Source organism: Cyprinodon tularosa, unplaced genomic scaffold (genome assembly GCF_016077235.1).
Source record: "Cyprinodon tularosa strain WSP-4 unplaced genomic scaffold, ASM1607723v1 ctg100, whole genome shotgun sequence".
In the NCBI taxonomy this organism is placed as follows: Eukaryota; Metazoa; Chordata; class Actinopteri; order Cyprinodontiformes; family Cyprinodontidae; genus Cyprinodon; species Cyprinodon tularosa.
Window position 1 is genome coordinate 829,095 of NW_024037783.1, and position 24,660 is coordinate 853,754.

The 24,660-nt window shown below is 37.8% G+C and overlaps 1 protein-coding gene across 10 annotated transcripts in view; it reads left to right on the plus strand.

The window, feature by feature from the left end:
* The first annotated feature begins 858 nt into the window (after positions 1 to 858).
* Positions 859 to 24,660, plus strand: part of LOC119772815 (C-myc promoter-binding protein-like) — a 71,316-nt gene continuing 47,514 nt past the window's right edge. For all 10 annotated transcript variants that reach the window (XM_038269506.1, XM_038269580.1, XM_038269744.1 and 7 more), the window contains exons 1-2: positions 859 to 1,076; positions 19,835 to 20,168. In XM_038269506.1, the coding sequence (XP_038125434.1) occupies positions 19,858 to 20,168 (311 nt within the window). In that variant the 5' untranslated portion in view covers positions 859 to 1,076; positions 19,835 to 19,857. The remainder of the gene's footprint in view (positions 1,077 to 19,834; positions 20,169 to 24,660) is intronic.

Below are 24,660 nucleotides of genomic sequence, written 5' to 3' on the forward strand. Positions count from 1 at the left end.
AATAAAGAAGTCTAAGAACATAATTAATCACAAAAAATAGAAATGTTTTGAATTTTCCACCTGAGTTTTACTGTTGCTACTGTCTGTATTAAGGGCTGGTTGTACTCATCACAGCCGTGTATCACAGTGAGCTTGAAGAAGACATTTTTGCTTTATGCTCAATATTGAAGCGTGGTCTGCTCTATACGCTGTGGGTCTAGATACTGCCGAGGCAGAGAGGAAGTGGGGGCAAGTTTGTGCAACAAAGGAGGGACATGGCGGCGAAAAAGAGCCGGGATCCAGGTGGAAAAAGGGTCCCAGCGTTCTTGCGCACCTCGCTCTTCTAGCTGGTCAAACTTCTCGAGTTGTTTTCCGCAATTGCGGTCATAAAAACAAAACAAGACTGCCTCCTGTCTGCGGCACTGTCTGCGGTCACCTATAATTGGGGAGAGGTGCAGCAGAGTGTCTACGAAGGGGGTGGGGACGTCTGTTTGTTCACTGCGACCGACGCCTACGCAGACACCCTAGTTTCGAAGTATGAATCAGCCTTTAGAGGGAATCAATGGTGGCCAAATCAGCTCAGCCCCTGCAGTAAACCTCAGGGGAACAGGGTTAATTTAATGAACCCCCTTTAGACTTACTTAATGGAGCAAGTTTGTTAACTGGAAAAAAAATATGATGGCTTTTTTTTATTTAGTTGTGTTTTCTTATTTGCTGAAGTTTGGAAACATTGTTTGCAGTACTATTATTATTATTATTTCAATGACAAAGTAAATCCCTGGCAGAGTTGATTTGTGGGTGTGGGGGTGTCACTGGCGATGTCGACACGAAGGGATGTGTGTGTGTGTGATGTGGTGTGTGTGTGTGTGTGTGTGTTCAGCGGACTCCCATCAAAACCAAGATGGCGCCGAAGCGCACAGCCGGCTCGGTCTGGCTCGGTGAGTGACGGACACACGGAGGAGGCAGCCCGTCCAACTGTGAGACTGTGAGGCAAACCGAAATAAAACAGCAATCCCCATTCAACCCTCAGCCATGCAGCCGCACCGACAGCCCACCAAGTGAAGTTCACCGTGAGCCGATTTAACGTCCATAAGCGGGTAAGTAGGGAATGATGAACCGTTACCGAGACACTGGAGGGATTTACGGAACAGCTGCCGACCAACATTGTGCTGCCTCTGTTGCCTTCACGGGCGCTGTCTGCTTGTTTATATGCGTTTACATTGTACCACCGGCTTTATTATATAACTGAGCCTTTTAAGCTGAAACCGAACGTTATTCCACAGGTTGTTCGAATTAAATCAATTAAGGGAATCTAGATTTCACTAAATGGAAGTGAACCAAACCACATCAAACAGTGAAGTCATTGGGGTTTAAACCTGTCAAGCATGCGGTTCAGCGCTAAAAATAACCCCAGTATTTCCTTACTCGTCCTGCATCCTATAACTTGAACGTATTCTATGTATTTAATTAGCTTTCCCTTCGTAGAATATACTTATTCTGGTGCAGAAGTTGCAGTGATTGCATGTAGGTGTGCTGTGGGGGATTTCTTGCTGGGAGACTGGAAGGTAGGTCAGTGCAAAACTGTTTTAGCTTTAAAAAAAAACTGTTTCAGATGGTGTGTGTGTGTGTGTGTGTGTGTGTGGGGGGGGGGGGGGGTACAAGGAGAGCAGCATGATGACTGGGTGGTTAGTTTATGCAAATTAAGCTTTATAAACATTGATCACGTGATAGTTTGTGATAGGTGTTGCAAAAACACTAGATTAGAAAGTAATGCATAAAACAGAGGTGCTCTTTGCATCAATAGGGGCCCGGGTTGGCCCTTTCCTCTGCCACCACCCACACAGCCTAACACATGGCCATCCCTCCAGGAATATCAACAGACACAACATCCATTAAAAAAAAACAACAACAACAAAACACTGATGTCAGACCAGATTTTTTTTTATTATTTTTGCTAATAAATATATACACATAAAATGCTTCTTCGTTTTCTATTTTATTATTTTTCTTGGTTCTGTATCTAATAGGTTGCGCAGCTTTTCTTTTTCTCTTACTAAATAGAAGAGCCCAGATGACTTGCAGAGACACAAAGCTTTCCTTTCTCCCCCAAAAAGAGAGAGATACTAGTTCAACCTGAAAAACTCACACGAACAGAAAAGACAATTAAGAGAAATGTATTAATACAATTACTTTGTCTTTGGCGCTCAGACCTCGGCAGGAAACATTGCGCTTAATTTTGATAGATATGCATGAACAGGAGCAAAGAATAGGGCTGTTTCCCCCCAGGCCTGAAACTGGTATTAGAGTATAGATAGATGAAGTTGGTCAGTCTGTAGACTGCTGGTTAGCGAGACGGTCTGCTGAGCTTTATGGGGAGATCCAGTGGATTGCGTGAGCTGATACTAGAGCTTCATCCAGGGACCTGGAAGATGGAAGTCCAGTTAGATAACACAGGTTGAGAGAACCTGTCCATGATGAGCAAGCATGAAGCGACAGTGGAGAGGAAAAACTCCCAGTTGGGAAGAAACCTCTGGCAGAAGCAGGCTCAACATGGCGAGCTTCTGCCGGACTGGTTGAGATGAGACAGGGAACACAGTAAGAGTCCGGGAGGAATCACACTTTGATGAAGCTTTAGCTACGATGGTGGAGGAGGGGCTGGAGGTGGGTTGAAACGGTGTCATCTGAATGAAGTCACACATCGCATCCACAGCCTGTGCACTTTTAAGATTAACCTTGGATGCTGATTGGCTTTCGTGGAGGTGTGGTTCAAAGCTGATTGGCTGTGTCGCAGGTGGATATAGGAGAGCAAGCAGTTTCTTCAGTTGAACTTCCGTCTAGGCTCCAATTCAGAAAAAAAGGATAACACTGTTTACCTTAAGATTGTGATTTGAATAAATCATTTCTGTAATTTTGGTGTCAGATTATGATTGAAACAGTTTTCAGAGCCAGCTTTGATGTGCTTCTGTCATTCATACTGTGGAATGAAAATATTATGTTACCTGTTTTTGTAACCAAAGCTGCACAGTTTTTATACAGAACATGGCATGGCTGCAAATTGCAGCCTAGAGGAGCTGCATCATAAACCTTAAAGCATTGTGAAATTTATTTTTATTTATGATACAGGAATAATATTTAACAATAAAGTAATTATAAGATTGTGATTATCATCAGCTGACATTTCAGTGACATTTCTTTAGGAAAACAAAAAATCTATATTTTTTCCTTCTGATTAGAATAGAATAGCATAGAAAATGCCTTTATTGTCCCACAATGGGGGAATTCTGAATAATGCTTTTCCCAGCTTTTATGGAAAACAAGTAAATAAAACCAAAACATCGTTGTACAGAGCTTGGGGATGGAAACAGGATACATAATGGTTACTTTCTACTTCACTCAGAGGCTAGTTATAAGCTAACAAAATACCCCACAGTTATAAGCAGCCACATAACAATACATTAGGGCTGCAACTAACGATTAATTTGCAATTCGATTCATTTTTTGATTGGTATAATTGCTGCTCAAGGTGGGATTGTTCTGTCAGCCAAAGGCATGTTTTAGAATCTCTAAACTCCAGTTAATGATTAATCCATTACTAAATTAGTTGATGATTACTTCAACAATCAATTAATCTGATTAATTGTTTCAGCCCTAATAAACATTGTCTTATTTTTACTTTTCAAGTAAAACACATTTTCTTATCTTAAAAAAAAGATAAAAACATGAAAATAATTCATGTTTTAAATGACCTCAGACTCTGAGCTCCTCTACAGGGGAAGAAACTGTGAGAGAAACTCCACCATTCTCCATGAAATCCTTCAGTAGTATTATCCATCCATCCATCCATCCATCCATCCATCCATCCATCCATCCATCCATCCATCCATCCATCCATCCATCCATCCATCCATCCATCCATCCATCCATCCATCCATCCATCCATCCATCCATCCATCCATCCATCCATCCATCCCATTTTTTTTTAAACATAAACATTTTTATGTGCATAAGAGTTATGAGAATATAGATGACTCCGATTGCATCCATGTAAGGAATTTCATTATTTTCCACTAAATATAAAGTATGTATGAAATAATCGAAGTTGCAGTGCTGATTTTGTTAGGGAGGATAGTTGTTTTGGAAAAGTAGCTGCAGGAAATGCACTGTATGTTTGACGCATAAGGCATTGCAGCTTAATAGCTGCTGGAGCTTATTTTGATTCAGAGGCAGTCAAAGGGTTTCTTTTCTTACCTATTAGCTTAATATTATTTTTTTAATGTTGCACAGACTGGAAAGCCCTTTCAGATCTCCCACAGCATTTTGTATAAACCTTTTTTTAAATCAGCATTTAATCACAATGTGCGTCATCAAAGAGGAAGATTTTGATGTTTTATGAATTTTTTTTATTTTTTTACACGTGTTGGCCAGGTCTTTTTCTCCTTCTGTTGAACTGCTTGTCATGTCTGTTCATGTCCAGAGGGTACAAGGTTGTCCTTTTGGAATGCCAGAGAGGAGGAAAAGGTCATACTTAAAATGAAGGAATGTTGCCTGACTGAAAAGGGCCAAATGGCATGTACTGTCATTGACTGACCTAGCTGTGTAGCTGTGTGCAAGATCTGCAGCGGTGAGTGAAACATCAAAAAGGAGCAGACAAGAGAGCTAGACTTTGTGTGCCTCAAGGTAACCCGCTGTCTGTCCGTCTCTTGTGGCTGGGATGGGTTTTAATGCTTCAGGCGCATGGTTTGCGTTATTTTGCATCTTGAGTATTATTGAACAAAACAAATAGGTAAAACGAGTTGACTGTACAGAGAGATAGTTATAAAGTTATAAAGAGAAGTTATAAAATGGGAATATTCTGAATACCGGGCCTGGAAATTGTTGCGAATGTTTATCTGATTCCATCTCTGGTACTGTTGCCTTTGTCTGATTGTGGGTTTTCCTTCAGTTGTATGCATGGATTCATTTTTTTTCTATGTGGGACAGAGGATGTTGTCTCATACTGCATCTCAGCTGGTTTTCATTTCATGCCTTCATAATTAATGTAAAAATCTCCTTTCTCTCTATGGGGTTTGTTTTGTTATGAAATCATAGCTCAACTGTAGCACCATGAAGTGATTCCCGTGTGGTGGCAAGCTGGTCTTTTAACATCTTTTAGCAGATGATAACTTAAGCTTTAAACAAAACAGGGCATTATTAAACGTAGTGAAACTTTTGACTGAGAGAGCTTGTTGGGATGAAGTTGATGTTCAAACTTCCAGTTGAAGGAGTGATGGAGAAGAAATGCATAGCCACAAGGGGAGCTTTAACTTTCACCTTAAAGATGTAGCAGGGGCTTTTTGGGACTGTTTTTTTCTGGTTGCTATCCTTGCAGTCCCTGTTGGTGTAAATCCTGAATCACTGTGGTGATAGCAGTGTTTTAACAGCTTGGATTAGGACCCTTGATGTTCCTGGATTGTTTCTAGACATCCAAAACTTCATTTTATCCAAGAACGATAGTTTGTGTTTGCTGGTTAAACTTGGGTTCCAATGGATTCCATATATGAATGAAAAGACGTTTCTTTTAATGTGTATCCTACTGCACTTAATTTTAGGGGTGGAACGGTTCACAAAATCCACGGTTCGGTTCGGTTCACGGTTTCGTGGTCACGGTTTTCGGTTCGGTTCGGTATAAGTTGATTGTTACACCGAAATCCCATAAAAATGAATGAAAAAAAAAATTAATGAATTGTAATTATTTTTAATGATCCGTGGAAACCCTGGATCATTTGTTGCTTTGAATTTAATCATCTCGCGCATGCCCTCTACGATCTCCAAGGAACTCAGAGTGGAGCGGACGGGAGCCACAGCGGAGGCTGTAGGCTTTGCTTTGTGCAGGCGGTCTGGAGTGCAGCGGAGCGGAGCGGAGCGCTGACGGAGTATGTGGGATTTCGGGGTTAGCATGACATGTTGGTTATGTTGCTGTTAGCATAAACAAAACGTGTCGCACAATGCTTGCACACTGTTGCACGTTTATCCACAACTTTCTTTCCGCCGTCATCGTAGGTCACTCTAAATGCAAAGTGGTCCCATACAGCAGACCTATAAAGTGCTGCTGGCGCGTCTTCCAACTCCTGTTCTTTCCCACTCGCCATACCCACACAATTCTCCACAACAACTGATTTTTTTCTGCAACACCGGGCTACGCTGCTTCGCTTCTTCTTCTTCTTGTTTACTACTGGTGGTTGGCTATGTTTGTTTAATCTGTAAAGGGGTGTCCTGATACAACTATTTCATTTCTGATACAAAACCAAAATAACAGCTTATAGAATTGACCAATACTGATATTGACCCAATATGATATTAGCCCTTAAAGTACTATGCTTTTTTTTTTTTTACTTATTTTGTACTGCAGAATGTTAGAAAAGGCTTGATCAAGTGATAGTGATAAAACATAGAGCCATATTCAACAACAATAGGTATGGAAATAACTGACACATGTTAAATTTATCAGTGAGTTACAAAAATTTTAAACAGAAGCAGAGCTTTTCTATCAGCATGAAAATATCAGATTTTAGATGAAGGCTGATAAAATCCGTTTATAGTTTTTTTTTTTTTTACTAATATTGGACTATATCAAATATTAATATTGGATTGGGACACCCCTACTCTGAAGTAATACTTTTATTTAATTCACAAAAAAAAAAACAGAAAACTAACATTCCGCAGGAAATAATCTGAAAACCAAATTTTTAACACTAAGATTAGAAAATTTTAAGTTAACATGAATGAACCAGAATCTCAGTGAGAAAACAGAATGGTCAAGGTCTTAAGTTTTACTTGTAAATATGTTAATGGAGGTTTGCTGAATGTGTCCCCGTTGATTAACGCAAAGCAGAGTCAGATACAGTCTCTCTTGTTTTCCTCTTGGGAAAAGCCCATGGCTGTGACTTGATCAGTCTGTTCAAACAATTTGGTTTGTTTGTGTGCGTAAAAACATTGTTTAAACAAAGAGTTGTTGCAACATAGCAGCTTGTTTCTCTAAAACATAGTTAATACCACAGCTGCTCAGAGATGCTCATAAATTGTAACTCTCCCAATCAATAACTCATTAGAAAACACTAACAATGACTCTTTCTAACTGTAACAACCGACAACAATCTTTATACTGCTGAAACAAGTGGCCCTAAAAGCTAAACAAATAACTATGTGAGGATGGCAGTGAGGCAACTCTGCTTAATACTGTATAAAGATAACAATAATGGATCAAATTAAAAAGCTTTGTTTATGGGAAAGTGATTTATTCTACATCTCCTTTTTGAAAAAAGGTTTTACTTTAGATGTGCCAATTCTAATACATCTCATGACTATTTCATGTAAAAAAAAATAGCTGTTATGGTGACCCAGTAAACAGCACGCTACAAAGATGAGAGGGTTAGGTGGAAAAAGGCAGCATCTACTATAAATTGAAGAGCAGTATTGCAGTAATAATATTGGCTGTATTGTTTTCTTCTTTTTCTTACCATTTTCTTACACTTTGTGACCTTTAGCATTTTAAATAATGTTACTTGTGTCCGCATCTGCCGCCACTAGAGACAACTGAAACAATTTACCATCTGTGATGTATCAGAAGACTGAAACATCAGCGAATATTGTATTATTAAAATTTTTTCTTGTATCGCTATTGACTGACACATGCATGTGTTCATCCGCCATACCTTGAGGTCATATGAAGCTAATGCATTGCTGTTACTTCTGCTCGCTATTCATTGTTATTGTTGTGATCGGTTAATAAATGTTTTTCATTGTTGTTTATGTTCAGATTTGTGTAACATTTGTTATATAGTATGAACAAAAGCTAAATCATAACTACAGTTGCAGTCAGAATAGAAAAGTCTTTCTGATATTATTGTTGCACAAATTGATATTTTCATATTAATGTATTGTGCAGGCCTACGTCTATACGGTCTGGGTTGGTAGGAAGCATCTATTGCTGAGATACATGATCAATATCTATAAGGTATTTAAAGTGTGCATTAGAGATTAAAACATCAACCAGCTGATACTTTTGGCTGATATTAGCCTTTTTAATCTCGCATTCATTGGTAATTCATTAGTGCTTACAGCAGCCTGCTTGAAGGTCAAATAAGGTGCATGTATTTTCGCTTGGTCTAGTTGCTCTCTTTTATTAATAACATTTTCTATGATTTGTTAGTATTTTTTTGTATGTTTTTGCTTAGACCAGTGGTCGGCAACCCAACCCGGCTCCAAAGGGAAAAAAGGAAGATACCTGATGAGAACAGAGGATTCAAAGAAGAATGGACCAATTCATTTGCTTTCATTATCAATGTGGAAAGGATTGCCTCCATTTTTGATTTGGCACGAGAATTTGTCAAATAATAAAAAAAGTAATTTGGAAAGGCATTTCCAGGGAAGGCTAAATATGCAGCCGATCACAAAGTTGGGTGGGAGAAAGAATGTGATTGCAGAACTTCTGGATAAATTAGAAGAGAGCAAAGATAGATTTAAGGAGTGGATTGCATCTCCAAACTCCACTACTGCTGCTAGTTTTGTTTCAAGCATGAAAACACCGTTCACAGATCAAACAGGTAGCGCTCGGATGCAGGTATGTGAATTGTTTTTGTGGGATTTCGGGGTTAGAGAACACTGCTATGATGGATGTCAGTTCCTGCTTGGTTCCTCATAACTCAATCAACTCCTCCCAACAGAAACACGTCCACCATCGAAAGATTCCTTTGTGTTTCTATAATTTCATCAATGCAAACAAAACTATAACCGCGCAGAGGGATGTGAAGCAGTGTGCAGTGAGGGCGTTCACTGCTCCTCCCTCACCTCATGCTACTATGTGACATTTGCTGCAGGAAAAACATTTAATCATGAATGCTTATTATATATTTAAGCCTACGTAGTCCTTTTTTTTATGGTGGTCTAATACATTTAGAGCCCGTGTTGCCATACAAGGCTTATAAGACTTGGCGGCTCCAGACAGATTTGTTGATTGTTTTTTTGTCCAATGAGCGGTTTGGGTTGCCGACCCCTGGCTTAGACAAATGAGACTTGTGTAACATGTATTATCACTGTTTCATTTTTATCATGTAAATGGAGAGAGAAAAAGCGATACTGGATTCAAGAATCAGCTCCACAAAAATTAGCAGTGCATATCAGGGACTGAAATAAAATTTATCAGTGTTGGCTTTGGCCTTTAAAAACAGGTATTTTTTTTAACTCCAATATCCATTCATTGCTGCCCTGTCTGAAGAGATACCAATATGATGATATTCATGAACACTAATGCATTGGTGATATTGCACACCCAATTAAGCACCGCTTTATTTTATTTTTATTTTTTTGTTTCCTTTGCAGTTACCTTCAAAATCAAAGTATTTTATATTTGAAATAATAGTAGAATTTGCATTTGCATTCAGAATGAATGATTAATGCATTTTTTTTTTTACATTTCTTTATGTCAGTTTGGGATATCTATAGAAGTGCTGGCCCTACATACATTTTTCCTTTCTCTGACAATTCAACAAGAAGGAAGTTTCTGAACTGAGACGCTCTGAGGAAAATATCAGCATTGCTCGTCACACTAATCAGCCCATAAATTTTACTCTGTTAAGTCTCTGTGCACATGAGCTTCCTCAAAAGATGCATTTAGCAGACAATTTAGTTTTCCAGTATTAACCCAAGAGTATTTGTGTGCCAAGGCAAACACAGAAAATCTGAACAACAATCACCCTCATGGTCAATCTCAGACTGCTGCTGTGTAGTAATGCCAAAGTATGTCATTCTTTTAGTTTTCCAAGAGTCCATTCATTACGTCATTTAGAACAACTGCTATTTAAAAAAATATAAAATCAAAGAAAGAAAACATCTAAACCGGGCTATCCAAACTCAGTCTTTGAGAGCTGTTGTCTGCATGTTTCACTGCATGCTTCAGCTCACTTTATTTCCATTGATGGCTGAGCACTTGGTTTTGTGTTATCATCTAAATCAGGTATATTAAAACAGAGTAACCTTCAGGCTGAGTTTACTTCAGGCTCCAAACCATCAAGCAAACTAAACTGTTGATTTTTATAAAGATTTTCTCCTTTAAGATAAAATGTAGTTACAGATTAATAATAAACTGCTTTAATGCCACAATGTATCACTTAAGTAAACAAAAAAAGCCATGCTTGAATTATATTTTAAGAACAACTTTTGATATATTTATAACATGTATATGAAATCTAATTAATATACTCTGGTTCTGTTTATTGAGTTCCACTCATTTTACCCAAACTTGTTGGAAGCAGAGCTGAAATGACGTAAAAATCCTCTTTGGTTTTATAATTACTAGTAGTGCTACTGTCTCTATGGAGGATAAAAAGTGCCAAAATTAAATAAATAAATACAGCATTAAATAAATAATTAAATATGTCAATAATTAATTAAATGTGAAATTAAATAAATAAATGTGTCATTCATTAATTAAAACCACGTCACTAATATAAAGTGCCACAATTAAATAAATAAATACAGCGATAACCAATTAATTAAATGTGTAATTCATTAAATAAATAAGGAATTAAATATATAAATGTGTCATTAATTTAATAAAATACATCTTCATTTTATTAAAAAAAATAAATATAATTATTTCAGTGTGCATTTAATTATTTCATGGTCCTGTGTCGCAGTGCATCGAAACCATTAAAAGAATCTGTCAAACTCACCCATCAAAGTTAGGGGGCGGGGTTAAGGCGAATCGAGTCTTTGACAGATTCTTTTAATGGTTTCGATGCACTGCGACACAGGACCATGAAATAATTAAATGCACACTGAAATAATTATATATATATATATTTTTTAATAAAATGAAGATGTATTTTAATAAATTAATGACACATTTATATATTTAATTCCTTATTTATTTAATGAATTACACATTTAATTAATTGTTTATCCCTGTATTTATTTATTTAATTGTGGCACTTTATATTAGTGACGTGGTTTTAATTAATGAATGACACATTTATTTATTTAATTCCACATTTAATTAATTATTGACTCATTTAATTATTTATTTAATGCTGTATTTATTTATTTAATTTTGGCACTTTTTATCCTCCATATGTCGCCTGCAAATATTCCTCTTTTATTTTACTGTAGGTGATTTTCTTTAGTAGCTACTGTACCATAAAGGAGAAGCTGGCAGAGAGGTGCTGCCAGAACGGATGAGAATAGGATTACATGCTCCTGGGGAGTAGTGTCCACAAACACTAATTAGCTTAATGCTCAGAGTATTGTCTGCTGGGAGAAAAGCCGGATGTATTATTGTTCGGGGGGGTTGGCATCTACAGGTGCTGGTCATAAAATTAGAATATCATGAAAAAGTAGATTGATTTCAGTAATTCCATTTAAAAAGTGAAACTTGTATATTATATTCATACATTACATACAAACTCATATATTTCAGATGTTTATTTTGTTTAATTTTGATGATTACAAATGACAACAAATGAAAATCTCAAATTCATCATATCAGAAAATTAGAATATTGTGAAAAGGTTCAAAATTGATGGCCCCTGGTGCCACACTCTAATCAGCTAATTAACTCAAACCACCTGCAAAAGCCTTTAAATAGTCTTTCAGTCTAGTTCTATAGGCTACACAATCATGGGGAAGACTGCTGACTTGACAGTTGTCCAAAAGACGACCATCGACACCTTGCACAAGGAGGGCAAGACACAAAAGGTCATCGCTAAAGAGGCTGGCTGTTCACAGAGCTCAGTGTCCAAGCACATTAATAGAGAGGCGAAGGGAAGGAAAAGATGTGGTCGAAAAAAGTGTACAAGCAAGAGAGATAACCGCACCCTGGAGAGGATTGTGAAACAAAACCCATTCAAAAATGTGGGGGAGATTCACAAAGAGTGGACTGCAGCTGGAGTGAGTGCTTGAAGAACCACCACACACAGACGTATGAAAGACATGGGTTTCTGCTGTCGCATTCCTTGTGTCAAGCCACTCTTGAACCACAGACAGCGTCAGAAGCGTCTTGCCTGGGCTAAAGAGAAACAGGACTGGACTGCTGGTGAGTGGTCCAAAGTCATGTTCTCTGATGAAAGTAAATTTTGCATTTCCTTTGGAAATCAAGGTCCCAGAGTCTGGAGGAAAAGAAGAGAGGCACTTCATCCACGTTGCTTGAAGTCCAGTGTAAAGTTTCCACAGTCAGTGATGGTTTGGGGTGCCATGTCATCTGCTGGTGTTGGTCCATTGTGTTTTCTGAGGTCCAGGGTCAACGCAGCCACATACCAGGAAGTTTTAGAGCACTTCATGCTTCCTGCAGCTGACCAACTTTTTGGAGATGCAGATTTCATTTTCCAACAGGACTTGGCACCTGCACACAGTGCCAAAGCTACCAGTACCTGGTTGAAGGACCATGGTATCCCTGTTCTTAATTGGCCAGCAAACTCTCCTGACCTTAACCCCATAGAAAATCTATGGGGTATTGTGAAGAAGAAGATGCAATACACCAGACCCAACAATTCAGAAGAGATAAAAGCCACTATTAGAGCAACCTGGGCTATCATAACACCTGAGCAGTGCCACAGACTGATCGACTCCATGCCACGCCGCATTGCTGCAGTAATACAGGCCAAAGGAGGCCCAACTAAATACTGAGTGCTGTACATGCTCATACTTTTCATGTTCATACTTTTCAGTTGGCCAACATTTCTATAAATCCTTTGTTTTTATTGGTCTTCAGTAATATTCTAATTTTCTGATATGATGAATTTGAGATTTTCATTTGTTGTCATTTGTAATCATCAAAATTAAACAAAATAAACATCTGAAATATATGAGTTTGTATGTAATGTATGAATACAATATACAAGTTTCACTTTTTAAATGGAATTACTGAAATCAATCTACTTTTTCATGATATTCTAATTTTATGACCAGCACCTGTACTGTCAGGAAAAAAAAATGAATATTAGGACCTAAAAAATAAGTGAGATTTACAACTCAAAAGCAGAGTCAGGCTCCAGTGTCTGAATAAATCAGGTAATGTTTTCTGTAGGCTGACACTCTTGAGGGGGTCGTAGGTTGTTTGTTCCGCAGTAGTTAAGTTTGAAGCATATTAACAGTTTAAAATGATTGATATGATTATTGACATTTAATTACATTAAGCAAAATGAAACAAAATACTTTTTTTCTCAACCAATTTTCCCTTTAATCTTTCATATACGTCAGTTTCTAGAGCAAGATGGAAAAGGCTGAGAATCTGCAATTAATGTATTCAGAGCTGTTTATTTAACCTTTAGTAAACTGCCTATCAGAGCAGGGTTGTTTTTGACTAATTTCAGATTTATTCCAACCACCAGGGAAAAAAATAGTCGAGAAGAAACATTTTATTGGAGGTTAATGTAATTATGTCTGTACTGTTTGTACAGACATAAAAAAACACAATTCCCTACAGTGTCTCTTCCATGGTTGAGGTGATTAAAGCCATCAGTGAAAGAGAAAAAGAAGATCCAAGCTGGGGGCTAATTTGTGAATTTACATAAATGAGTCGGCCCCAACTGAAGCCAAAGACTTGAGAACGATTTTCTGCCAACCGGGGAATTAAAAGATGGAGTCGAAGACTATAAGGCCGGCCTATGAGATCAGATGTCATGGAGACGTTGTGATTAATATCCACAGAGCTCTGCATTTCCGTCAGGCTATTACAGTCCACACAACTAGGATGAGAAGACCTCCCATTGCACTAAAGCCTTTACATACTTTAATCTTAAATACTTAAATAAACTATTCCATATTATACAATTTTTTATGGTTATTTCTCTCTTTGTGCTGCAAGTCTTTTATATCAATTTACTGTTACCCCAGAAAGTGCTCCTGTTGCACAACTGTATTGAAGATGGAAAACATGTTATGGAGTAAAAAAAAACAACAACAAACAAACCAGATGCGATATGTTTAAATATAGCTCACTTGCTAAATGTAATGTTGGTTGCATAAAGATTGCATCTGTTTTAATAGGAAATAAGACCGGAATAAAAGATAGAGTTAAATGATTAAAAGTGTTTCTATTACATGTGAATTCTTTGACTAAATCAAATTGAAAGAAGTTACTATGAAGGATTTCCTGATCTGATATTGACATCAGATAATGCTCTGATCCGCTAAAGAAACAATATATATCAGCCTGCATCTAAAATCTCTGATATTAGATGCTGACAGAAACAACTTAAGTAATGTCACTTGATCATGTCACTTGATCAATCCTTTTCTAATATTTTACTCTACAGAATTGTTAATAAAAGTATGCATGATTTGTGCTGATATGTTATACAGTCATTATATATATATTTTGGTCTGGGTAATCTAAGGAATTACAGCCCAATCCTATGTAAATTTATTCCCAGATTCATAGTTGAAATGCAAATTACTTTCATCTCAATAGCTGGATTAATCATTTTGGCAAACCTTAAGAGTTTCCTTTAAGTTAAATCAAAGCTTCTAATCTAAAGTAAAAGTCAATGAAGATATATTTGCTATTTATTTATAGGTGTTATTGTTTGTATTATTACCAAATTTACCTAAGGTAGTGGGATTGACTTTTGGATTTTTAGAAATCATCTATCTTAAGAAGTCCACAAATGTGCCTTAAGAACAAAGAAGGGAATTATATTACATCTTCTGCAATGCATTGGTGCAGGAGGGACTTTTTATTTAAAACTGCTGATGTTTGCTGAAATGACCCAACCTGAGTTTAATCTGTTTTAGCATTTCTTGGTGTTAGTTTAAGTCGAGTTCAAAATCATTCCCTAAAATGCTATTTTTCTCATGGATTGTAAGATGTTATAATACATGATATTGCTGAAGGACATAGAAACTGAAGGCCTGCAGCTCTTTGCTAACTAGAAACAGATGTTGGACTTCCTACTGGCTAGTGTTTATATTCTTGAGCACATTCCTTCACACCTCCACGTGTCTGCCCTGCTGTGCCTGTCTCGTTGCTGGATGTCTATTCAGCTGCAGCAGAGAATGGGGCCTCCATCCAGAGTCCCATGGCTAGTTTTCATTGACCTCTTTCTGGCTGAAGCTGAGACAGCTGGAAATCGTTCCCTCTGTCACTTTGGCTCAAACAAAAATCTTATGAAAGTAGACCAGAGGCCTAAGGGTCTTGGACATCATATGGCAATCCTCCCTGAACTCCAGCTGGGAATATAAGTCAGGGAGTTTGGGCAGGGAAGTTTGTCTACAACTCTGGAGCCTAACCAGCAAATCTGAAGTTTAAAGTCCTTACTCTATGTCTCCAAATAAAATAGGAGGAAATTAATCCTTTTTAGAGGCTATTGCAAAATATTCATATATCTTACAGAAAAAAATGACTAGTCTGCAGTCATGTGGAACAACAGGGCTTATTTGTAATTATTTATCATAATTTTCATTAATCAGCAATGCATAAATTGACCCTGTACAGCTCTAGCTCCAGCATAAAGGAACAGATCGTTTTTTAAAGGGATTTACCATGTACCCTGCTCAGTGCTAATCTGCTTTTCATCAAGGAAATAAATCAGTTTGACTTCGATCTTTGGGCGTTCACCTGAAGACTAAGTCAGACTTCCAGGTCAACGGCACGAAGAGAAGTGATGTTTTGACCAGAAAATTAAAATATTTGGCTCTAGATGTTAATTTCTGCACGTCATCTGTGTGAGTCACAGCTTTACATCATCCTGGGACAGTTCCTTTGGGGGATTCCAGTAATGACTTACATATGAAAAAGAAAAGAGATTACTGCACAGGGCTGTTTCAGGTTTATACGACATTGAAAAACTATTCTCTTTCCCTTTATTCTTTCCACATATTATTTCATTTAAGCCACAAACTTCAATGACTTTTATCAGAGTTTTATATGATAGATCAACACAAACTAAGCTCACTACTGTTAGGAAAATTAAGTTTTGCACTGTAGTTGATGAATATTCCGCAATATTTTAAAATTCCCCTCGGACAATTTTTTAGGTATGAAAAGTAGGACATGTCCGGGAAAAAGAGAACGTCTCGTCACCCTACAATATCAACAATTTGATGTTTCAGTGAGTGAGTGCTTGTTGTTATGATGCATCTTTGATCAACTTCGCTCATTGTAAACCAACCAATCAGCGCACAGCTCACCTAAATATTCATGAGCATACCATAAAAGGAAGAAACCTGTCCTTCAATTCTAGGGCTTTTAACCAGGCTTGTATTATGGCTCATAGAACAGCAAATATGCCATTTTTAGCCCAACCAATGTTACACTATTCAGAGACCTTAAGGACCAGCACCATATACCCTATATAATCATTCTATGACCCCTTTAAGGACCTCTGGGAGGGGCAAGCCACAATTCAATGAATTGCTGACCATAATGTGACTGAGTTTATATACTCTTTAACTGGATACCTTTGCAAGATGTTAAATATTTTTCAATTGTAGTTTAGTGCAAGGAAACAGTTCAAACACAGGCATTATAATTTCATTTTTAAAGCAGTTGAATTATCCGTTTTTGGATTGGACATGCTATAAACTCTGGAACAGTAATTTCCCAGTGGAAAACTGAACTAAGATAAATGAATACCTCTCTGTCATGTATGTCTGGGTGGGTCCCTGCTTTGTTGATTCCTTCTATATAAATAAAGGACAAATTGAAGACTATGGAGCTGGTTTTTACCAGGTTGCCCCCTATGCAGGGTACATATAGATGTAATTCAGCCTTAAGTATAGTGCTGTAGTATCCTTGTACTTCAGATTTGCTTCATCATGCTATGCTCTTTAACACTCTTCACAGTTTGCTCCGATTTGTGCCAGAGTATCCCAGATCCTTCGCTGTGATTTTGAGGTGCTTTTAACTTGCTGAGTTTCACATGAAACCCACCTGGAGTTTTTGTAGCTAAAAGCCTCGTCCTTATAGCATCTGGCCAAAACACACAGGTGTCGTTAAAAGTCCCGCTTCATATAGATAACGACTGCTCTGATTGTAAATATGATCAAATTTAAGTTAGTGGCATTTTCTCCTAGATTTCCTAACTTATGATCATCAACACACATTTGCTACACTTAGTTCTAGTATATTCTCTGGACTTTTCAGTTTTAAAGAGTTTCATCAAGAAATTATTGATTAATTGATTGATTAAGGTACTTTTTTTTTTCAATGGATTTTTATCAATCAACCAACCACTCAATCAATCAGTCAGTCAGTAATGGAAATAATGAGGCATCATAATAAAAACAGAACAAAAGAACTTGAAAATTTTTATTGTCTTGTTATCAGTGATGCCAATAAATGTAAAATGGAGAGCTGTAAATCTTACAGCTGTGTATGTCTGTAAGTCTTTGCTGACACATGATGGGATAAACTACCTTCTGCCTCATCACAGCTGTATAAAAGTCACTTGGCATAGTAAATCATCTCAGCATGCTGTGGCTGTTCTTATTTTCCCCGTCACTTTCCCAGAGTGTGGAAATGATGAAGCAAGATGTGTTTGTAATTTGAGCACGAGAGCCAGAACACTCTGAAACAGCGTTTTCTCGCCATCTGTCAATAACACAGCAGTGACAGCCAGGGCAGCAAACACACGTTGTTCTCTGTTTGGAAGTGAGCTCAGCTCACCGACCCTGAGAAGAATGTTTCATTTTATCAACAAACATGATTCCCTTCACTCCGTGTGTACAAAGCAGTTTCTTTCAAAAAGAAACATTCATTACATTATTGAAATGAAATGCAGTTACCCTCGGGATTAGACTAGATTATTCAGAAAAAAAAGATGAAACAAAAAAATTGCAACTTGTCTGGACTTGGGGTTCATTCTTTAGCTATAAGGTAAAATAATCCAGGTACTAAGAGTAGATCTGTGTAGCAGTTATGGCAGCTTGAATCGGGCTTGCATTGCATCACATGAAAGCACACATGTCCTCCTGAGCCAGCATAATAGCTGTAGTTAACACAGCTTACTAATGAAAATCTGTTCCCACACCCTCCATCTGCATATGGTTGGACTCTCTGACCTCAGTCGGCTTATTTTGTGGGTCTTAACAAAGTCAAAATCTTCTCATAGCTGGTAAAACATTAACTAGGGAATCCTTGCAGAAAAATTAAAATGTATTTCCCTCATTTATTTTTCCTTATTTGTTTGTCTTTTTGCTTAATTGGAATTTTTTGCAAAGGATTTCTCCTGAACCTGTTTCCCACATTTCCTATCTGCAGCCCTCATGATTCTAATGGTGTTCTCGTGGTATTGCATCATTTACCAAGAGAATACACACAAAGGATGAATGCACACTGCAGCCCACAGAGACTCATTCATGTCCTGAAGGTTTGTGTTAGTGAGTAGAGTAGTGAGGCATTCTGGGACATTACGACAGCACAACCCCTAAAATTACAAGTCTGCAGAGAGTGATGGAGAATGATCCTTTTGGGATGTAGCAGTATGTGACATAGCTACAAATAACAGCTTTTCTGGTAGAAATGTATATTACAAGGTTTGTTATATTATTATTATTTGTTTTAAAGAGAATAACAGCTCGTTAAAACTGCTGCAACTCAGAATGTTTCCTGGAAAAACTAAAGTTTCTCCTCACTTCATTAATTTCCCTCCCAGATGCTAATATAGCTGTTCGTGTCACATTTCCACCTCATTTGTTCCACGTCCTCGGTCTTCCCAAAATACCCTATGTGATCGTGACATTGCAAGCAATAAGTGATCAAGTGCGAACAAGCACTATTAAAGAGCTTACTATTAGAAAGGCCTGCTGGTGATCTGAATTGCTGCTCATAAGTTAATGAGGCTCTAGGATTTCATGACAAGCCAAGAATTTATTGCTTTTGATTTTGATGAAAAAGACCTTTACCGTCAACAGACAGCATTTTTTCAGTACTCAGACACAATTTTCCTGTGCCATCCAAAAAAAAGACATTATTTTCTTAGTAACAACAAAACATGTTACATTTACTGTAGAGAACTATTCGAGAACTATATCGAGAACTATTTACAGTCTGTAATTTTTACCAGTTACAATGTTAAAGCAGGGGTGCACAGTGGCACAACAGAAAGTTCTGCATGGAGTTTGCATGTTCTCCCTGTGCATGCATGGGTTCTCTCCGGGTACTCCAGCTTCTTCCCACAGTTCAAAAACTATTAGGTTAATTGGCTTTTCTAAATTCTCCTTGGGTGTGAGTGTGTGCATGAATGGTTGTTTGTCCTGTTTGTCTCTCTGTTGCCCTGTGATGGACTGGTGACCTGTCCAGGGTGTACCAAGCCTCCCGCCAATTGACAGCTGGAGATAGGCACCAGCACCCATCGCGACCCCAATAGGGATAAGCGTGATGGAAAAGGGAAAAGCGGAAATAGAAACATTAATGCATAACCACTGTTGATATTCCTCTCAAAAGTTGTTTAAAAATTCTTGTATTTATGCTGTGTTTAAACTGCATGTATAAGGTCTAAAACAGGAACATTGAGTTTGGAAAGCAGTGTTAGAAGCAAACTGTTTAGAAACCCTGCAAACAGAGATCTTTATGGCGATCTTTAAGATTCTAAACAAAAGTTCTGCTCTGTTCTCATAGAAACTTTGTGTCCTTGAGTAAAGATGTTAAATTTTAAATGTTACATCAGCTAACTTCCTAATCTTCAAATGCCTGCCTCATACCTGAAAATTTACCCTCGCTCTTCACACTTTAACTTTCTCTCATTTGCCCTTTCTTCTTTAATAAAGATTAATGCCTGTCAGATAGTGTTATAGCACTGCTAAAGCAAGCATAAAAACCCTGCTTCTTCTGTAACAATAATTGATGTTCTGTACATGTCTCTCGCTCTCTTTTTGTTCTCAGAGGGGAGTTGGCGGGGATGGGAAATGATGGAGGACAAAGGCCCCCGTGTAGCCGACTACTTTGTGGTTGCCGGTCTGACGGACACGTCCAAGCCCTTGGACCAGGAGATCCACTTTGATGATGTTTGCCACAAGATGGCCAAGCCAAAAGCCCCCATCACTGATGTGGCATTGGTGATCCGCTCGCTTGGAGAGGAGGTACCTCCTGGGTTCGTTTGCATAGAGGCCACGCCGACCGGACACTCAGCCGATCTTAACAACGGAGGCCTCATGGCGCCTCAGATCTTCCTGTGCTACAAGCGAGGCCGGGACAAACCGCCGCTCACTGATCTCGGGTGGGTACCACAATTAAATTTCGATCTAATTTAAACAATTGTTGGAGGATGCTAATAATTACAATGTTCCCTCACAGTCAAGACTATTTCCAAGTCTGGTGAAATGGTCAAACCATTTTCATTTAACTCCCTATTGTAATGATTTGCCAGTTTTAAGAGAATTAACAAAATCTGTCAAATTTCCATCTTTTCACTGTTCAAAAACATGCACAAAAAACTTTTTCTCAAAAAGAAAAGATGGTTGGTGCATGACTTTTGGCATGACTTGATTGATGCAACATCCTCACCAATATACCAAATGGTATCTAGGCAGGTTAAATGAAATGGAAATAAAACTCACCACAAACCTTTCATCTGCATAGATTGGAAAAATCCTAATGAATATTTTTATTTTTTATTCAGAAATGACTACTGTCATTTAGAGGTCTAAAAACTGTTCCATTGACATACTGTATCTTGCAAATAAGTTAACTGTGCTATTAGAGTTATTTCCAAACAGGAAAATATGAACAGCCTTTTTTTTATTTTTATTTCCCACACAATAGAGTAGTTGCAGAAAACAACTTCACCTGCTGCAACGCCATTTAATCTAACGGTGCATGGGATGTTTCTGCAAGGACGGTGCACCTTGGTCTCAGACAAAGGGTTTCGCTTGCTCTTTGATTTAGCCTTAAAAGCTGATCCCTCACTTTGCTGTCATACAGGAAACCAGAATTACCAAGGCCACTTAAGTGCTTTTTACAATTTCCGGCAGCTTGGCTTGGAGGATGAATATCCTGCAGCATGTGCTCCTTTTTCACAAAGGGTCTGCCTTTTATAGTGATCTAGGCATCCAGTCAGTTGTGTTATACATTAATCCGTTGGCAATAGGATAGCTGGGTGTACTGACTACAGTATTAAGTGTCTCAGTCTTACTTGGTATAGAGTCATTGAAGCTGTAGATTATTTTGTCTTTCTTTCCCTGCGTCTAGTTTTCAGTTTAAGACATCTGTATTGTTTTGAAGTTTTCTATTAAATGCAGATATTTTTAGTCTTTCTATAAAACTTTATAAAGTTGCAGTTCTTTTTTCATAAGTTAAATGGTGCATAGGATGTATTTGTAGCGAATTCCCTTTCTTAGTTATAGTTCACTACTGCTGTTAATAAACAGTGTAGTGCCCTTGCTCTTTCAACTTCCAGCTTCAGTACTTTAGCTCATCTAAAAGGCTGATCTTCCCACTTTCAGGGAGAGATTAGAAGCACTCAGAAGCGCAGCAGTTGTTTTTCTGTCTGTCCGCAGTCTGTTCCACACCATGATTTTGCTGTGGAAGGTGAATGTTAAGCACTGTTCTAGGTGTCTTGCAAACAGGATCCTCTGAATTATGTGAATTCAATTCTCAATCTTCCCACACCAAAGGCAGTGGGAGGGACAGTGCTAAATTGACTCATTCTTCTCTTTAAAACAGCAAGGTTCATTGCTTATTAGGCACTGATGCAGCCGCTCTGCTCAGATGCAATCAGCACCTTGGCTTCTGTGTGGGCTAAATGAGCAGGTGTAGCCAATACTGCTTCACATGATGGATAATAGTTTCACAGTTAGTGTTTTGAGACAGTTTGGGTTTAATAGATGATTTCATTCAAAGTATTGCTTAAAGCTGCAGTCTGTAACATTGAGGAGAGAGCAGACTTCGACTGAAAATTTGAAGAAAAACAGGTTTCACTCCACTCCCCCACCCTCTCTGCTTCACTCATGCCCCACCTCCAAGCTCCACCCCTCTCACAGCATCTGCGCGGCTACCGCATGCGACCAGAAGGGGGGGGGGGGATTCAGCGTGTGTGAGCTGTGATTGACACTCCATCAGACGCTCCTCTGGCTGTGATTGGTTGTTTTGACTCGTCCCGAATTATTCTTTCCAGATTGAAATACAGGCAGTATGCGGGACCAATTGAAGCAGTTTTTTTCACAGGTTACATATCACATGTACTGCTGTCTGGGCATAGGGACAGTTTTAGCCAATATGACAAAAAAGTGATTTTTAAAAACTTACAGACTTCAGCTTTAATTAGGGTTATTAAAAAAGTCTAAGTTTTTTTTTTATCTTAAATTGTTTTCAAGGAAAGACTATACACTGAGATGTAGCTCAAACGGTAGAATTTTATCCTGATCTAATCAGAACAATTGTCCACACCTTTGCTTTGATTACATACTGGGATCAAATTGAAAACAGGACTTTCTATTGCTTTACCTCAACAATGGTTTCCTTCTTGCCCCTTATGTGTAAAGGCCACATGTGTAGGTTGATGTAGATGCATTAAAAAAAGATTCTGTAATGTTGGTGAGTGTTGCTGTAGTGGCCTGTGATAAGTGATGAAATACCTCACCATTTGTTCATTCCAAATAAAAACAACATTTTTCAAACATTAAACCACTGTCGTAGTAAACATTAAGCTCTACAAAAGGTGTGAGTTGCCATGGGTAGCTTGGCTTGGCTCTGACTAATACCCTTATTGTCTTGCCTGCTAGTGTAAGGAAACAGTAACATCATTGCAGAGTTTTCTGCTCTTCTTCATCAGCCTGACCTCTTCTAAGAAAACCATTTGCAATCTTATGCCGTTAAGACCAATTACATCCTTTTTGCATGAAAAAAAAATCCTTCAATTCTTCAGACACCACCTGTACCACTGGTTAAGCTATAGATTGGTACAAAATACACACATACAGACATCAGATCTGTACTTTTAGTAACAAAGTTTGAAAAGAAGCTTATTTCGCACTCTCTACCAACAACACCCTCAGTAAGATCACCATACTTCTCATCCATCTAAACTGTAATGACATCATCTGCCTTATGGCATCTCAACAAACTAGACACTCTTTATCATTCAACCATCAAGTTTGCATTTAATGCATCTTTCTACACTTTTTCCATACCCAAAGATTCCAATACTGGTTTCTTTTAATCTACACAACAACCCCATGGAGAACACCACCCTGTCCCTCCTCTCTTCTTGTTACTGCCAGGACCATACTTGGTCAAGTGACCACATCAAACTCGTCATCTGCAGTACCACTATTGATCACAACTGATTTCCCTTCACAGCAGCAGATAACTGAAACAAAATAAATACCCTCACCATTTACATCTATCACCACTTTCAGACATAAACTCCAACAGATTAGGAATGACTAAAACTTTGCTAATCCCTCCCAAATAGCACATTATTGTGAACACATCCACTCTGACCTATGTCTCATTCAGAAAAACATATAAACACACAAACATTTTTTCTCCTCTCTCTTGTTAATGTTAGCTGACCTTTTTTGGCCCCCTTGGGATTTGATACGGCTTATATTGCTGTTTTTCCATGAGTTTAAAGAAAATGTTTAAAAATATTTCTACACATTTATGAGCTTTTGTACTTGTCAGATCATGTTTGCAATGTAGAGCAAGTTCTCAAACCCTTAAAAAACCCAAACCAAACAAAGGGGGGCTGGCTGAAAAAAAAAAGCAGTTCCTGTAAATGCTTTTCAAACCTTTGACCTTCTTACACAAGTGGTTGTTTTTTAGGGGTCTGTTCAAGGCCTCATTTGGCAAACAAAAAGCAGTTTGAAATAGTACTGAAATGCTGTATTGGTCAATAAAGCGTACATCAATACTGCTTTTATGACAAGGACTGCATCTTAAAAAGGCAGAAAGGTAAAATCTTTTTGCTTGAGACGGAATATGAAGTGTTGTTCTTTTAGTTACTCCCACAAAAAATAGGTAGATTATTCAATGAGTTAATGAATTCACTGATCACTGTAATCATTATGTGCCTTTAAGTGCTCTGAGCTATATCTTAAAAAGTTTTCCATACAGAGGAAGTCTTGATTATTACGGTCTTGGATCTTTCTTCTATAAGTGAAAACACTCCTATGGCGTCCTTTTTTAGTGGTTGTGCATGATGTGCTCTACTTCAAACACTGACCAATCAAAAGAGACATAGAGAACTAGGAGAGTTAATAAAAAAAATAAAATAAAAAAAAAGGACAGTCTTTGATACTTTATGCACTGGTCCAACTCAACCACAAACAAAATAAGAATGAAAAATTGCCGTATGCTATAATTATTTACCACAACCAGAACTCATTGCTTGAGTTTGAATTTCAATTAAACTCTGTTATTCCTATGATGTTTGAAATATGCATGCAGCAGTGCTGCAGAGCTTTCCATTTTTTTGCATAAATTGCTGCTAATAAACTGCATGTTTTCCATATGGATGAGTTACTGTAAGTAATGGAATTTCCCTGTTTTTTTTTTTTTTTATCCTTTAAAGAGGTCTTAATTTAGATTTTAGTCAGGTTTTCAATTTACTTCATTTTTCAGCATGTTATGCTGTTTGTTTTTATGTTTTTTTTTAAAAGTGCAGAAAAGATGTACACATGCCTAAAAAATTGCAGTGCATAAATAGCCAGTCTGTTATTTTTTATGGATAATTTCTCACTAAACCTAAGTGAAAAAGTGGCTCGATA